This window comes from Anomaloglossus baeobatrachus, chromosome 9 (genome assembly GCF_048569485.1).
Source record: "Anomaloglossus baeobatrachus isolate aAnoBae1 chromosome 9, aAnoBae1.hap1, whole genome shotgun sequence".
Classification (NCBI taxonomy): Eukaryota; Metazoa; Chordata; class Amphibia; order Anura; family Aromobatidae; genus Anomaloglossus; species Anomaloglossus baeobatrachus.
Genome location: NC_134361.1, coordinates 8407623 through 8424300, shown reverse-complemented (window position 1 = coordinate 8424300; position 16678 = coordinate 8407623). Strand labels below are relative to the sequence as shown.

Genomic DNA, 16678 nt, shown 5'->3' with positions numbered 1-16678 from the left:
TTTCTGTCTTTTGAAAAGGATGATTATAGGACGTGTGATCTCTGCAGGATCTGTTCTGACGGATGATTACAGGACATGTGATCTCTGCAGGATCCGTTCTGATGGATGATTACAGGACATGTGATCTCTGCAGGATCCGTTCTGATGGATGATTACTGGACGTGTGATCTCTGCAGGATCCACTCTGATGGATGATTACTGGACATGTGATCTCTGCAGGATCCACTCTGATGGATGATTACTGGACATGTGAACTTCGCGGTACAAGTAGGAATAATCCCACCGAGCAGAATCCTCCCGCTCCGCTCGTCCCGGGGTTTATATTTATATTTCTTTTATTTTCTGACTCAGGAGAGAAAAGTGAAGAGCACAAGTCACGTCGTGTGGATCGGGGAGAAGAGGGGGCGGGGAGAAGAGGGGGCGGGGAAAGAGGGGGCGGGGAAAGAGGGGGCGTGGAAAAGGGGGGGCGGGGGAAAAGGGGGGGGGGCGGGGAAAAGGGGGGGCGGAGAGAAGGGGGGCGGAGAGAAGGGGGCGCGGAGAGAAGGGGGCGCGGAGAGAAGGGGGGGCGGAGAGAAGAGGGGGCGGAGAGAAGAGGGGGCGGGGAGAAGAGGGGGCGGGGAGAAGAGGGGGCGGCTTTCCCTATGTTATTTTGGGGCTGATTATTTCACTATTTTACATCTCAGACCCAGGAAGAAGATAGAAATTATTAGACCCAACAGAAAGCCTCAGCGGACCCCAGCCCATGCTCTGGATTTCTGGGGTTCTGGAGCACAATCTCCTGCCACATGAAGGCTCCGACCTCACCATCCTCCGTGGAAGCTCCAGTCTCCAGATGGAAGGTCGGAGGGGCACGATTACTCCGGTCTCGCGGTGCATATACAAAGTCTGACGTGTTTTATATTGTGCGCGGTGTTCTATAAAGCGAGTGTCCAGCTGCTGCTGATGGAGACACCGGCGGATGGCACGGTCCCGGAGTCGGAGCAGTGATTCTACAGAATATCGCGTATTACTATAATGTGTGTTTATAGTGATGTAAAGTACAAGCTGTTATGTGTGAGTAATGTCGGCTACATAAGGGCGAGAGGAGGTGACGGGTCTAGTACGTGCAGCGCGGCAGATACCTCCCCGTCACTGAGGGAATGGAGAGCCGGGATGTGAGGAGGGACAGAGCCCAGAGAGCGGTTCCAAGTGTCCGGAGCCTACGAATCACCTCGGGACGGGCCTAGGAAAGCCAGGAACTTTACTGGGGGAATCATGACACTTGTGGTGCAAAGTCTAATGAATGTGATGAGAGCGCTGCGCCGCCGCGTCCTGCTCCGCCGCGTCCTGCTCCGACAACTGCAGCGCTGTGAGTCGAAACTGATGTAAAAACAACAAGTCACAAAATGTTGGTGCAACCATATGTTCCACAAAAAGATTGTGATATTTCATGGAGTTTTACAGCAGAAAACCAGCGAATACTCCTAGATGAACGGGCGCAGTATGTCCACCAGTACAGACGCCAGGGAGGTGGGCGACAACTCTGCTCACGATAGCGGTGGCCATATTGGTTGTCACTCACTCTCATAATAAATGAAGAAAATGTTATGACCCAAGTGCGGCTCCAGCGGATGGCACTGATGGATCTTAAGGCTGCTTTACACGCTGCGATCTCATTAGCGACGTAACACGCCAGATCGCACATACGATTTGGCAAGATCGCACATGTGACTGGCGCTACAAAAAATGACCCATGCGCGATCTTCGCAAATCTAATCTGTGATCTGGCGTGTCACATCGCTAATGAGATCGCTAGTGATGTCACAGCGTGTAAAGCACCCTTTACTGTCTAAAAACACCAGCCACCCCCTCCATACTCACTCCTGGTGATCGGAGATCGGGGCCATGGTACCATGACAGCAGGTCAGAGCCTCGTCCTGACCGGAGCATCGGCCTCCGCCCCAACCATTGCCTACAGCACTGCTGGAGGCGGAAGAGCGCGCTCCTGTGTCCGGCAGTCCTATGCACAATGACCCGAGTAGAGATCGAGCACCTCGACTCCACCAAGGACAGGGGGCAGAGTGGTTTTGGGGGATGGAGGGGGTCAGGGCCACAATTACAGGGACCATTTAGCTATAGTTCTTGTATCTTGGAATATTTCCTATCACATTTATGTTGGATTTTAGCAGTCGTTTCTGGTGTAATCTAGAGAAGTAAGAAACCCCGGACGGGCCGATCACCGACCGTGCAGATCTGCGCTCCCTCCAGTGGGTGGTTATTCTGGGCATGTATACTTGGATTGATATTGTAAATATTTATATCTATCTATACATACATACATACTCTGTATGTATGTATGTACAGTATGTATCCATGTGATGCAGTTTTTCCCTTTGATTGCATGTTTCTCGCCCACTCACCCCCTCTCTGTGGTCAGCACCAGTCCCCAGTCCCCTCTCCCCATTGATGCCCTCCAGATCTTGTACCGGCATCGTCCGAGCTGATGACATCACATGGACCTGGGGATGGTATGATTGACCGCACCACCCGATCCTGGCTACAAAGTGTCACCATCTTCTGCCCCTGGCACTTTGTCTCCATTATCGCTGGTACCTCTGCCATCTCTGACCACCTCTTGCCATTAACCCTCCGCTTTCCTGACCTTTACATCCCTGGTCCCACATCTGCCGCCACAGGGACCTCTCTGGCATCGAGATGTCAGTTCAAACCTCCATAAGGGGGTTAGGAATGAAAGCTTCTTTGCCCGGCTCCAACCCACATGACAGGGCCATTAGGAAACAGGTGAACAATCTTATTATACCTTAAGACGTATGTCCTTCTCTGTCAGATACGGCCCCTATATACTCTACACACTTATATTACTCTATATACCACACTGCCACAGAACATAGATACAAAGTAACAAACCTTGGTCTCGGCTTCCACCACCACAGCGATGTCCTCAATACGAATTCCAAAACTTCCATCATGATAGTACCCGGGTTCTAGGAGAGAGAATGAAGGGTCTTGTGAATGTGTGAGGGTGCAGACGGCAGGACCACCCCACCATTGTATGCACAACAGCCCGACACAAGGCTGCTGGTGGGGTAGAGGCCCCAGTGTAATAGCGCCCCTGTACTGGAACCAGTCCAGATATCCCCATCATACACTCCTCAACATGGAAATTACAACAAGAAGAAGTAGTGAATGATGGAGATCAGCAGACCGAGACGTCACTGACCCGCAAAGGATGAAAAAAATGGAAACAACCTCATTACAACCTCCGGATTTCTCCAGTCTCGTGCAGAAACCCTGGCACCTCCGGCCTCGGCAACAAATCACTGAGGTTATTAATGGTCGTCTGAGGAAGGTTCTGCCGCTGTATGTGAAAATCATCAAGATTCATCATCACCAGCTCCTTTGTAATCACCGATCAATGATGTCCCCAATGTGCTCAATGGAGACAAGTCCGGAGACGCTGCAGTCACGGGAGACAAATTTAGAGATGCTGCAGCCACGGGACAAAAGTCCAGAGATGTTGCAGCCACGGGAGACAAGTCCGGAGATGCTGCAGCCACGGGAGACAAGTCAGGAGATGCTGCAGCCACAGGAGACAAGTCCGGAGATGCTGCAGCCACGGGAGACAAGTCCGGAGATGCTGCAGCCACGGGAGACAAGTCCGGAGATGCTGCAGCCACGGGAGACAAGTCAGGAGATGCTGCAGCCACAGGAGACAAGTCCGGAGATGCTGCAGCCACGGAAGACAAGTCCGGAGATCCTGCAGCAACGGGTGACAAGTCCGGAGATGCTGCAGCCATGGGAGATAAGTTTGGAGATGATGCAGCCACAGGAGACATGTCAGGAGATGCTGCAGCCATGGGAGACAAGTCCGGAGATCCTGCAGCAACGGGTGACAAGTCCGGAGATGCTGCAGCCATGGGAGATAAGTTTGGAGATGATGCAGCCACAGGAGACATGTCAGGAGATGCTGCAGCCATGGGAGACAAGTCCGGAGATGCTGCAGCCACGGAAGACAAGTCCGGAGATCCTGCAGCAACGGGTGACAAGTCCGGAGATGCTGCAGCCATGGGAGATAAGTTTGGAGATGATGCAGCCATAGGAGGCAAGTCCAGAGATGCTGCAGCCATGGGAGACAAGTCCGGAGATGCTGCAGCCACGGGAGACAAGTCAGAAGATCCTGCAGCTATAGGAGACAAGTCCAGAGATTGGAGGCAAGTCCGAAAATGCTGCATCCATGGGAGAGAAGACTGGAGACACTGCAGCTATGGGGGAACATTTAGGTGAAATAGGCTGTGCACAGGATTATGAGGAACATGTGGCCTCAGGTAGTCATGATGCAATAGTTCCTGGAACAGTTTTGAGAAATGTCTGCACCATTGCATCCACCACCAAACAAATGTAGCACCTGAGCTGTTCATGCTCCTGGATTGTAGCCTGCAGGGGTCCGGCTACTGTACATTACACCACCTCACACCAGAATCACCGGAGTAGGACCGATGTGACGTTCCCTCATGAAGGAATTGCCCGCATGGTCTCCAGTCCAAATCTCAAGCTATCATTGCATCCAAAACAAAAAAAAAAAAAAAAAAGCAGGACTCCTTGCTGAAGAGAGCAGCCGCTTTCCAGCCTCCATTATTCTTTTGCTTCTGCACCATCTTTAAGAGCAGGAACTTGAGATTGATGGAGCAGCTGTAACCGGACGTCCAGCTCCTAGCCCAATGCTGTGCAGACGCCTTATGATGGTTGTGTACACGATGACGCCTTAAGGGTGCTTTACACGCTGCGACATCGCTATCGATATATCATCGGGGTCACGTCGTTAGTGACGCACATCCGGCGCCGTTACCGACATCGCAGCGTGTGACACCAAGGAGCGACGATAAACGATCGCAAAAACGTCAAAAATCGTTGACACGTCGCTCCTTTTCATAATATCGTTGGTGGTGCATGCCGCTGGTTGTTCGTCGTTCCTGCAGCGTCACACATCGCTCCGTGTGACAGCGCTGGAACGACGAACATCTCCTTACCTGCGGCCGCCGGCTATGAGGAAGGAAGGAGGTGGGCGGCATGTTCCGGCCGCTCATCTCCGCCCCTCCGCTTCTATTGGACGGCTGCCGTGTGATGTCGCTGTGATGCTGTACGAACCGCCCCCTTAGAAAGGAGGAGTTTCGCCGGCAACAGCGACATCACAGGGAAGGTAAGTAGTGTGATGGTTGTTAGCGATGTTGTGCGCCACAGGCAGCGATTTACCCGTGATGCACAACCGACAGGGGCGGGTACGCTCGCTAGCGATATCGGTACCAATATTGTGAAGCCCGGTCGTCGTAGTCGCCCCAGGGACATCATTCCACCTTCAGGGACGCCACAGGGTCTTCTTTTGGGTATATGGCAAGGCAACAGCTATGTAGTTTTTGTTTGTATGTGTCGTGACGCCACTCACTGTTTGCGGTCAGGGATTTGGGTAACCGCCACTGCAGGTTTAATGGGCTGATGGGGTCTGCAGTCGGATGGTGTGGCCTCCCGTGAGTGAGGCTGGACCCAGGGGTTCGGGTGTGTAGAACAACAGGTCTCAGAATAACTCAGGCTCAGCGATGTGTGCTGCCGCAGGAACGACGAACATCGTACCTGCAGCAGCAACGATATTAAGGAAATCAACGACGTGTCAATGAGCAACGATTTTTCACGTTTTTGCGCTCGTTGATCGTCACTCCTTGGTGTCACACGCTGCGATGTCGCTAACGGCGCCGGATGTGCATCACTAACGACGTGACCCTGACGATATATTGTTGGCGATGTCGCAGCGTGTAACGCACCCTTTAGTCTTGGTTTGTGATGTTTGATTTCACGCGCAGCACAGAATGGATCACTATCGGCCATCATTCTAATCCGCGGATCCTTCTGCTGTCATTCCAGGTCATCGCAGTTCTGCCAACCTCTGGGAAACACAACACTGATGCTCCATGACATCTCGGCCAACATTGCCATCTTCCGGGGGCGATTACCTGGTCTCTCAGGTCCAGCATTCTGTGCCTCTCAGACATTGAGAACAGCCGGCAGCGCACAATCGTCCCATAAGACTGGATCCGAATTTAGGGAGTTCTGCTTTTCCGGCTTTTATGCCCCTCCGTCACAGATTGGAGCGAGGCGCTAGAAATACGATCATTTACAGATCTTAGCGACACCGGCTGCTGCCTCGACCTTCAGAGCCGCACGGCTCTTCTTTCTTGGTGCTGCGATTTCAATGTTGAGGAGTATTCGTGGTGTACATTGCCGGTCTCGAGGTCCGAGTATATCGCGGAAGGGGGGGGGGGGGGTGTTTCTGGGATGACGCCAGGAGGCAGAAGAATCACCTGAAGGAAAGTGGACTCACCGATAGATGTGAACATGCCCTTTGTCAGAGGAATATTGTTGGTCTGAAGTCCGACCGGCCCTGAAATAGCCAGGAAAATGGAGAATTAGGAGGGTAAAGCCGGTGCACACGGCACAATAGTAATGTCCAAATACAAGAGGAACAATAGAAACAATATACTGGGGGATCAACAGAAGCTCATAAGGACGTGTTCACATGGAGCAGTTTTCATGTTCGGAGGATTCACCTACATTCATGGACAGCAAAAAAATTTCCAATCCCGTGTCCGGTGCCGTGGCCGAAGTTCAATCCCACCTCCCATAGGGCCTGTCGGGCTATTGATTCAATGACTCTGCCTGCAAAAAAGAAGGCAAAAAACAGGCGTCAATCACTTGTGAGAGAATGTATCAAATCAGATTAGAAGCGATAAAAGGGAAACCCTGATTTTAGGACTTTTGGATTATTTGTCAGGAAATCTTTAGGGTCAGGTACTTCAGGGTTAATAGTGGCGGCCAGGAATGGGTGACCGGTGGTCTCTGCACCGTGGACGATGAGCTGAGTCTCAGAGATCTGCACCGGTGACTATCGAGACCTGTCATCAGATATTCCACCCCCCGCTCCGCGTTATAGAAGACGGCCGCCCTCCATCACTAAAGGCAGCGAGATCCCCCAGACACAAGGACGACAAGAACCCATAGAAAGTAAGAAGCTACCGGCGGTGCGAGGAGGAAACACCAGTCTGCTCAGCTCGATATTCCCCATCAGGACCCGCGTATAAGCCTCCTACAAGACAGAAGACAAAGGGGAGGTCAGGAGGCCACGTCTACGCACATGGGTCAAAAAACGATGAGGACAATGCGTCAGGAGTCGCTCCTGCTATGGGGAGACTTGGCGGTTTTTAGTTTTCTGAAGACGTTTTCGTGTTTTTGCCGCCTTCTTCTTGGGCAGCGTCTTTTCTGCAGCATTTTCCATCCTAGAAATCACATTTATCAAAACCTGAAGCAGAAAAAAAAGCTGGAAAGACGAAACGTCTGAACAGCAAAGTGGTTTTATGGCAGAAATGGACGGGAAGAGTCTTTCAAGCTTTCAGCCATTTTTCTTTAAACCAGAAGAGCTTCAAGAAAATCCTCAAAAACCTTGGTGGCCCCTACTCTTATAGCTGCAGATTACGCAGTCGCCCCCTTGCTTTCTTTATACAGACGGCTCCTGGGTGCGGGGGCATCCATAGAACAGATTCGGGCAGCTGCACTCCACACTAATCCACCGCTTTTTGGCCACGTTTTTCCAATATCATGATTTAGAGCTTCACTGACACGAGTGTATAAATCGGACGGGTGCAATCCAAAGAGAGAAGGACCAATGTTACTCCATGATCCGGAGCGCGGCTGCGGCGTCATCTCCGCTGGACTCGGCTGCAGTCGGACTCGGAAATCAGTCCGGTGCGAGAAAAAAAAATTCAGACGCCAAAACGGCTCATCAGTTTCATCTCCGATTTATATGGACACATTACAACTCTGTGAGATCGGAACCTGTAACTGGTCCTGTAAAATATCAACATCTGCGGAGTAAGAATCGGATTATACACGGATACAAGTGAGAAAGGATGGAGCCGCTCGTCTGGAGGAGAATCGGATTATACACGGGTACAAGTGAGAAAGGATGGAGCCGCTCGTCTGGAGGAGAATCAGATTATACACGGATACAAGAGAGAAAGGATGGAGCCGCTCGTCTGGAGGAGAATCGGATTATACACGGATACAAGTGAGAAAGGATGGAGCCGCTCGTCTGGAGGAGAATCAGATTATACACGGATACAAGTGAGAAAGGATGGAGCCGCTCGTCTGGAGGAGAATCAGATTATACACGGATACAAGTGAGAAAAGATGGAGCCGCTCGTCTGGAGGAGAATCAGATTATACACGGATACAAGTGAGAAAGGATGGAGCCGCTCGTCTGGAGGAGAATCAGATTATACACGGATACAAGTGAGAAAGGATGGAGCCGCTCGTCTGGAGGAGAATCAGATTATACACGGGTACAAGTGAGAAAGGATGGAGCCGCTCGTCTGGAGGAGAATCGGATTATACACGGGTACAAGTGAGAAAGGATGGAGCCGCTCGTCTGGAGGAGAATCAGATTATACACGGATACAAGTGAGAAAGGATGGAGCCGCTCGTCTGGAGGAGAATCGGATTATACACGGATACAAGTGAGAAAGGATGGAGCCGCTCGTCTGTAGGAGAATCAGATTATACACGGATACAAGTGAGAAAGGATGGAGCCGCTCGTCTGGAGGAGAATCGGATTATACACGGATACAAGTGAGAAAGGATGGAGCCGCTCGTCTGGAGGAGAATCGGATTATACACGGATACAGGTGAGAAAGGATGGAGCCGCTCGTCTGGAGGAGAATCGGATTATACACGGGTACAAGTGAGAAAGGATGGAGCCGCTCGTCTGGAGGAGAATCAGATTATACACGGGTACAAGTGAGAAAGGATGGAGCCGCTCGTCTGGAGGAGAATCGGATTATACACGGGTACAAGTGAGAAAAGATGGAGCCGCTCGTCTGGAGGAGAATCAGATTATACACGGATACAAGTGAGAAAGGATGGAGCCGCTCGTCTGGAGGAGAATCAGATTATACACGGATACAAGTGAGAAAGGATGGAGCCGCTCGTCTGGAGGAGAATCAGATTATACACGGGTACAAGTGAGAAAGGATGGAGCCGCTCGTCTGGAGGAGAATCGGATTATACACGGGTACAAGTGAGAAAGGATGGAGCCGCTCGTCTGGAGGAGAATCAGATTATACACGGATACAAGTGAGAAAGGATGGAGCCGCTCGTCTGGAGGAGAATCGGATTATACACGGATACAGGTGAGAAAGGATGGAGCCGCTCGTCTGGAGGAGAATCGGATTATACACGGGTACAAGTGAGAAAGGATGGAGCCGCTCGTCTGGAGGAGAATCGGATTATACACGGGTACAAGTGAGAAAGGATGGAGCCGCTCGTCTGGAGGAGAATCAGATTATACACGGGTACAAGTGAGAAAGGATGGAGCCGCTCGTCTGGAGGAGAATCGGATTATACACGGGTACAAGTGAGAAAGGATGGAGCCGCTCGTCTGGAGGAGAATCAGATTATACACGGGTACAAGTGAGAAAGGATGGAGCCGCTCGTCTGGAGGAGAATCGGATTATACACGGGTACAAGTGAGAAAGGATGGAGCCGCTCGTCTGGAGGAGAATCAGATTATACACGGGTACAAGTGAGAAAGGATGGAGCCGCTCGTCTGGAGGAGAATCGGATTATACACAGGTACAAGTGAGAAAGGATGGAGCCGCTCGTCTGGAGGAGAATCAGATTATACACGGGTACAAGTGAGAAAGGATGGAGCCGCTCGTCTGGAGGAGAATCGGATTATACACGGGTACAAGTGAGAAAAGATGGAGCCGCTCGTCTGGAGGAGAATCGGATTATACACGGGTACAAGTGAGAAAGGATGGAGCCGCTCGTCTGGAGGAGAATCGGATTATACACGGGTACAAGTGAGAAAGGATGGAGCCGCTCGTCTGGAGGAGAATCGGATTATACACGGGTACAAGTGAGAAAGGATGGAGCCGCTCGTCTGGAGGAGAATCAGATTATACACGGGTACAAGTGAGAAAGGATGGAGCCGCTCGTCTGGAGGAGAATCGGATTATACACGGGTACAAGTGAGAAAGGATGGAGCCGCTCGTCTGGAGGAGAATCGGATTATACACGGGTACAAGTGAGAAAGGATGGAGCCGCTCGTCTGGAGGAGAATCGGATTATACACGGGTACAAATGAGAAAGGATGGAGCCGCTCGTCTGGAGGAGAATCAGATTATACACGGGTACAAGTGAGAAAGGATGGAGCCGCTCGTCTGGAGGAGAATCAGATTATACACGGATACAAGTGAGAAAGGATGGAGCCGCTCATCTGGAGGAGAATCAGATTATACACGGATACAAGTGAGAAAGGATGGAGCCGCTCGTCTGGAGGAGAATCGGATTATACACGGATACAAGTGAGAAAGGATGGAGCCGCTCGTCTGGAGGAGAATCGGATTATACACGGATACAAGTGAGAAAGGATGGAGCCGCTCGTCTGGAGGAGAATCGGATTATACACGGGTACAAGTGAGAAAGGATGGAGCCGCTCGTCTGGAGGAGAATCGGATTATACACGGATACAAGTGAGAAAGGATGGAGCCGCTCGTCTGGAGGAGAATCAGATTATACACGGGTACAAGTGAGAAAGGATCGAGTCGCTCGTCTGGAGGAGAATCAGATTATACACGGGTACAAGTGAGAAAGGATGGAGCCGCTCGTCTGGAGGAGAATCAGATTATACACAGGTACAAGTGAGAAAGGATCGAGTCGCTCGTCTGGAGGAGAATCGGATTATACACGGGTACAAGTGAGAAAGGATGGAGCCGCTCGTCTGGAGGAGAATCAGATTATACACGGGTACAAATGAGAAAGGATGGAGCCGCTCGTCTGGAGGAGAATCAGATTATACACGGGTACAAGTGAGAAAGGATGGAGCCGCTCGTCTGGAGGAGAATCGGATTATACACGGATACAAGTGAGAAAGGATGGAGCCGCTCGTCTGGAGGAGAATCGGATTATACACGGGTACAAGTGAGAAAGGATGGAGCCGCTCGTCTGGAGGAGAATCGGATTATACACGGGTACAAGTGAGAAAGGATGGAGCCGCTCGTCTGGAGGAGAATCAGATTATACACGGATACAAGTGAGAAAGGATGGAGCCGCTCGTCTGGAGGAGAATCGGATTATACACGGATACAAGTGAGAAAGGATGGAGCCGCTCGTCTGGAGGAGAATCAGATTATACACAGGTACAAGTGAGAAAGGATCGAGTCGCTCGTCTGGAGGAGAATCGGATTATACACGGGTACAAGTGAGAAAGGATGGAGCCGCTCGTCTAGAGGAGAATCAGATTATACACGGATACAAGTGAGAAAGGATGGAGCCGCTCGTCTGGAGGAGAATCGGATTATACACGGGTACAAGTGAGAAAAGATGGAGCCGCTCGTCTGGAGGAGAATCAGATTATACACGGGTACAAGTGAGAAAGGATGGAGCCGCTCGTCTGGAGGAGAATCGGATTATACACGGGTACAAGTGTGAAAGGATGGAGCCGCTCGTCTGGAGGAGAATCGGATTATACACGGGTACAAGTGAGAAAGGATGGAGCCGCTCGTCTGGAGGAGAATCGGATTATACACGGATACAAGTGAGAAAGGATGGAGCCGCTCGTCTGGAGGAGAATCGGATTATACACGGGTACAAGTGAGAAAGGATGGAGCCGCTCGTCTGGAGGAGAATCGGATTATACACGGGTACAAGTGAGAAAGGATGGAGCCGCTCGTCTGGAGGAGAATCGGATTATACACGGGTACAAGTGAGAAAGGATGGAGCCGCTCGTCTGGAGGAGAATCGGATTATACACGGATACAAGTGAGAAAGGATGGAGCCGCTCGTCTGGAGGAGAATCAGATTATACACGGGTACAAGTGAGAAAGGATCGAGCCGCTCGTCTGGAGGAGAATCAGATTATACACGGATACAAGTGAGAAAGGATGGAGCCGCTCGTCTGGAGGAGAATCGGATTATATACGGGTACAAGTGAGAAAAGATCGAGCCGCTCGTCTGGAGGAGAATCAGATTATACACGGGTACAAATGAGAAAGGATGGAGCCGCTCGTCTGGAGGAGAATCGGATTATACACGGATACAAGTGAGAAAGGATGGAGCCGCTCGTCTGGAGGAGAATCGGATTATACACGGGTACAAGTGAGAAAGGATGGAGCCGCTCGTCTGGAGGAGGATCAGATTATACACGGATACAAGTGAGAAAGGATGGAGCCGCTCGTCTGGAGGAGAATCAGATTATACACGGGTACAAGTGAGAAAGGATGGAGCCGCTCGTCTGGAGGAGAATCGGATTATACACGGGTACAAGTGAGAAAGGATGGAGCCGCTCGTCTGGAGGAGAATCGGATTATACACGGATACAAGTGAGAAAGGATGGAGCCGCTCGTCTGGAGGAGAATCAGATTATACACGGATACAAGTGAGAAAGGATGGAGCCGCTCGTCTGGAGGAGAATCGGATTATACACGGATACAAGTGAGAAAGGATGGAGCCGCTCGTCTGGAGGAGAATCAGATTATACACGGGTACAAGTGAGAAAGGATGGAGCCGCTCGTCTGGAGGAGAATCAGATTATACACGGATACAAGTGAGAAAGGATGGAGCCGCTCGTCTGGAGGAGAATCGGATTATACACGGGTACAAGTGAGAAAGGATGGAGCCGCTCGTCTGGAGGAGAATCGGATTATACACGGATACAAGTGAGAAAGGAAGGAGCCGCTCGTCTGGAGGAGAATCGGACCCATTAGTTACACATGACCCCGGCCTCAGATTACACAGCGCCGTGCGAGGAAACGTCCAGCGGCACAGAAAGACGTCCCATCGCCTCTGGGGCTGGACGGGGTCTCCGGATTCTGAATCCTCGGATCTGTCCTCGCTCCCACGGTTCATGAAGAACAGACATTTCACCTTTTCAAAGTCGGTGGGCGTCCCCCAGTGCACCGTCCTGGTGATGTCCGTGGTCCCATCACTGAAGGCAGAAGAAAACACGAAAAATAAGAACCTTACAGAGGAAATGTTATTACAGGGTGCAGATACCGGCGGGGACGATAATCACTGCCAATACTAACGATACCCCACAATGACCGGCCAGATACCCCAAATACCACCAGAATTATCACTGCTACTGTTATTACTACTCCTATCATTACTATTGGTTGTACCTACAGTGACATGTAAAAGTTTGTGCACCCCTGCTAAAAATTACCGCTACTGTTAAGAGTTAAGCAAGAAGAAGATGAAATGATCTGCAAAATCCAGAAAGATACAGATGACATTTCCTTTGTATTATAGGCAAAAAAGAATAAAATATTTTTCAACTTTTACAAGTGAAAAATTACAAAAAAGGAAAATGGGCCGATGCAAAAGTTTGGGCACCCTTGGAGCTTTGTAGGCGCAGATAACTTTGACCAAGGGTTCAGCCCTTAATTATCCTGTTAGGGTTATGTCTTGTTCACGGTCATCGTTAGGAAAGGCCGGTGATGGCAATGTCACAGGTTTATAATAAACCGGCCTCCTCTAACCTTGTGCCAAAACCAGCAGCCATGGGCTCTTCTAAGCAGCTGCCTAGCACTCTGAAAATGAAGATGGTGGAGGCCCAGAAAGCAGGAGAAGGCTATAAGAAGATAGCAAAGCGTTTTCAAGTTGCCCTTTCCTCAGTTCAAAATTGTTGTGTGACGTTCGGCTCTGCATGCAGCTGGTGGCACAGCAGTATCAGGCTCTGTGCACACTACAGAGTTTGACAAGCAACCTACGGGTGCATGCCCACAATCAGTGTTTGCAGCGTTTTGGATGTAGCATGCTTCAGCTGCGTCCAAAACGCTGCGTGTTACAGTACAACCCATTTGGGTGATGGGGGGGGTGGGGGAGTTCACTCTTTGTGAACAGAACTAATGCATTGGTCACTTTAGCGAGCACCGGGCACCTTATTATCTCCTGGGGTTTGATGCTAAAGTGGGGACATTATAGGGAGTATATGGGTGTTTGTGTGGGCTACTGAGCTGGTTGAATTAATATATTTATGGCACTTGGCACTTTATTTCGATCATGCTTTGGGGTTGTGCTGCAGTCAATGTCATGGGGAACAATTCACAGGTAGAGGGAAGAATGGATTCAATGAAATATCGTCAACTGCTTGATGCAAAGATAACACCTTCTGTAAAAGCTGGGGGAAGAAAAGGGGGAAGAAAAGGGGGAAGAAAAGGGGGAAGAAAAGGGGGAAAAAGGAGGAAAAAAGGGGGGGAGGGGGTGGAAGGGGAGGGGAAGGGGGGAAAAGGAGGGGGGAAGGGGGGAAAAGGAGGGGGGAAGGGGGGAAAAGGAGGGGGGAAGAGGGGAGAAAAGGGGGAAGAAAAGAGGGGGAAAAGGAGGAAAAAGGGGGGGAGGGGTGGAAGGGGGGGGAAGGGGGGAAAAGGAGGGGGGAAGAGGGGAGAAAAGGGGGAAGAAAAGGGGGGGGAAGGGTGAAGAAAAGATCATGGCTTCTACAAGTAGATAATGATCCTAAACACACATCAAAATCTACAATAGAAGACCTCAAAAGGAGCAAACTGAAGGTTTTACAATGGCCGCACAGTCCCCTGATCTGAATATCATTGACAATCTGTGGCTAAACCTTAAAAGAGCAGCGCATGCAAGACAAGCCAGGAATCTCACAGAACTGGACAACGTCTCCAAGGAAGAGCAGTGCACGCAAGACGAGCCAGGAATCTCACAGAACTGGAAGACGAGCCAGGAATCTCACAGAACTTGAAGACGAGCCAGGAATCTCACAGAACTGGAAGACGAGCCAGGAATCTCACAGAACTGGAAGACGAGCCAGGAATCTCACAGAACTGGAAGACGAGCCAGGAATCTCACAGAACTGGAAGACGAGCCAGGAATCTCACAGAACTGGAAGACGAGCCAGGAATCTCACAGAACTGGAAGACGAGCCAGGAATCTCACAGAACTGGAAGACGAGCCAGGAATCTCACAGAACTGGAAGACGAACCAGGAATCTCACAGAACTGGAAGACGAGCCAGGAATCTCACAGAACTGGAAGACGAACCAGGAATCTCACAGACCTGGAAGACTTTCTCCAAGGAAGAATGAAGGAAAATCCCTCAAACAAGAAATTAAAGACTCAGACTGCTGCAAAACTGTTCAATCTTCAACTTGCTCAACTGTTCACAATAACTGTAATTTTGACTAGGGGTGTACAGACTTTTACATACCACTGTATTTGCCTATGGATATTACTGCTCTTATTATATGTACATTATATTACACCAGTTTTGGTCCCAGTTTCCTTCCTGACGTTGCTCGGCCCCCAGGTGTGTGATTCCGGGGGTCTCCTGGTGAATACTCACTAGTACTGTCCCCCGGAGTCCACCAGGTACATCTCTCCTGCATTCAGAGTGCGGTCAGTCTGATTATCTGGTCTGAAAAACATGAAGACATGTTGTGATAAATTGTGTCAGTCGTATCTGGTGGTTACTGGTGATGCCGGAGCCTCCTGAGATCCCGGACTCTGCCATCACAGAGGCGCGTGCGGTGCCAGACGGTGCCGCTACCGAAAGGACAGCAGCACCCGGCAGCATTCGGGCAGCAACGCTGAACATACGCAGATGGGACCTCTAGACTCCGGCAGCCCCATTCCACCGTCTGATCACCGATTCATCTCCACTAATAACATACTACTTTACAATAGATTTATTTTTAACAAAAAGTTATTTTCAGATCAGAGTCACAACTAATCTGCTATTACTGCCCCATGTTTCTGCTGTTACCTGTAGTGCGGCAGAGCTGCGTTCAGGCCTCCAGCGGAAATCGTTCCAAAACTGGGTCCTTTAAAATACGCTTGTTTCCTAAAAAGTAGAAAATGTCATTTTTTATGATTTCTGCGTGCGGTGACGTGGAAGGTGTGAAGCCCCCACATGCGACTGTCTGCGCTTCCTACAAGAGCAGAAGCAGCAGAGGAATGTGGAGGGCACTGAGGACGTCAGCCCGAGCCGCTCTGGCGCGGAGGACGTCAGCCTGTGTCGCTCTGGCGCGGAGGACGTCAGCCTGAGCCGCTCTGGCGCGGAGGACGTCAGCCGGCGCCGCGCTGGTGCTGCGGTTCTCTGCTAGCGCCGCTCTGGTGCTGCGGTTGTCTGCTAGCGCCGCTCTGGTGCTGCGGTTGTCTGCTAGCGCCGCTCTGGTGCTGCGGTTGTCTGCTAGCGCCGCTCTGGTGCTGCGGTTGTCTGCTAGCGCCGCTCTGGTGCTGCGGTTCTCTGCTAGCGCCGCTCTGGTGCTGCGGTTCTCTGCTAGCGCCGCTCTGGTGCTGCGGTTGTCTGCTAGCGCCGCTCTGGTGCTGCGGTTGTCTGCTAGCGCCGCTCTGGTGCTGCGGTTGTCTGCTAGCGCCGCTCTGGTGCTGCGGTTGTCTGCTAGCGCCGCTCTGGTGCTGCGGTTGTCTGCTAGCGCCGCTCTGGTGCTGCGGTTGTCTGCTAGCGCCGCTCTGGTGCTGCGGTTCTCTGCTAGCGCTGCTCTGGTGCTGCGGTTCTCTGCTAGCGCCGCTCTGGTGCTGCGGTTGTCTGCTAGCGCCGCTCTGGTGCTGCGGTTGTCTGCTAGCGCCGCTCTGGTGCTGCGGTTGTCTGCTAGCGCCGC

The 16678-nt window shown here is 51.1% G+C and overlaps 1 protein-coding gene across 1 annotated transcript in view; it reads right to left on the bottom strand.

Annotated features, from left to right (window-relative positions):
* Window positions 1-16678, bottom strand: part of XPNPEP2 (X-prolyl aminopeptidase 2) — a 107586-nt gene that overhangs the window by 8175 nt on the left and 82733 nt on the right. The window contains exons 13-19 of the mRNA XM_075322371.1: window positions 15823-15900; window positions 15403-15474; window positions 12967-13027; window positions 7063-7132; window positions 6601-6705; window positions 6371-6430; window positions 2908-2984 (exon numbers count right to left, since the gene is read on the bottom strand). Of these exons, the coding sequence (XP_075178486.1) occupies window positions 2908-2984; window positions 6371-6430; window positions 6601-6705; window positions 7063-7132; window positions 12967-13027; window positions 15403-15474; window positions 15823-15900 (523 nt within the window). The remainder of the gene's footprint in view (window positions 1-2907; window positions 2985-6370; window positions 6431-6600; window positions 6706-7062; window positions 7133-12966; window positions 13028-15402; window positions 15475-15822; window positions 15901-16678) is intronic.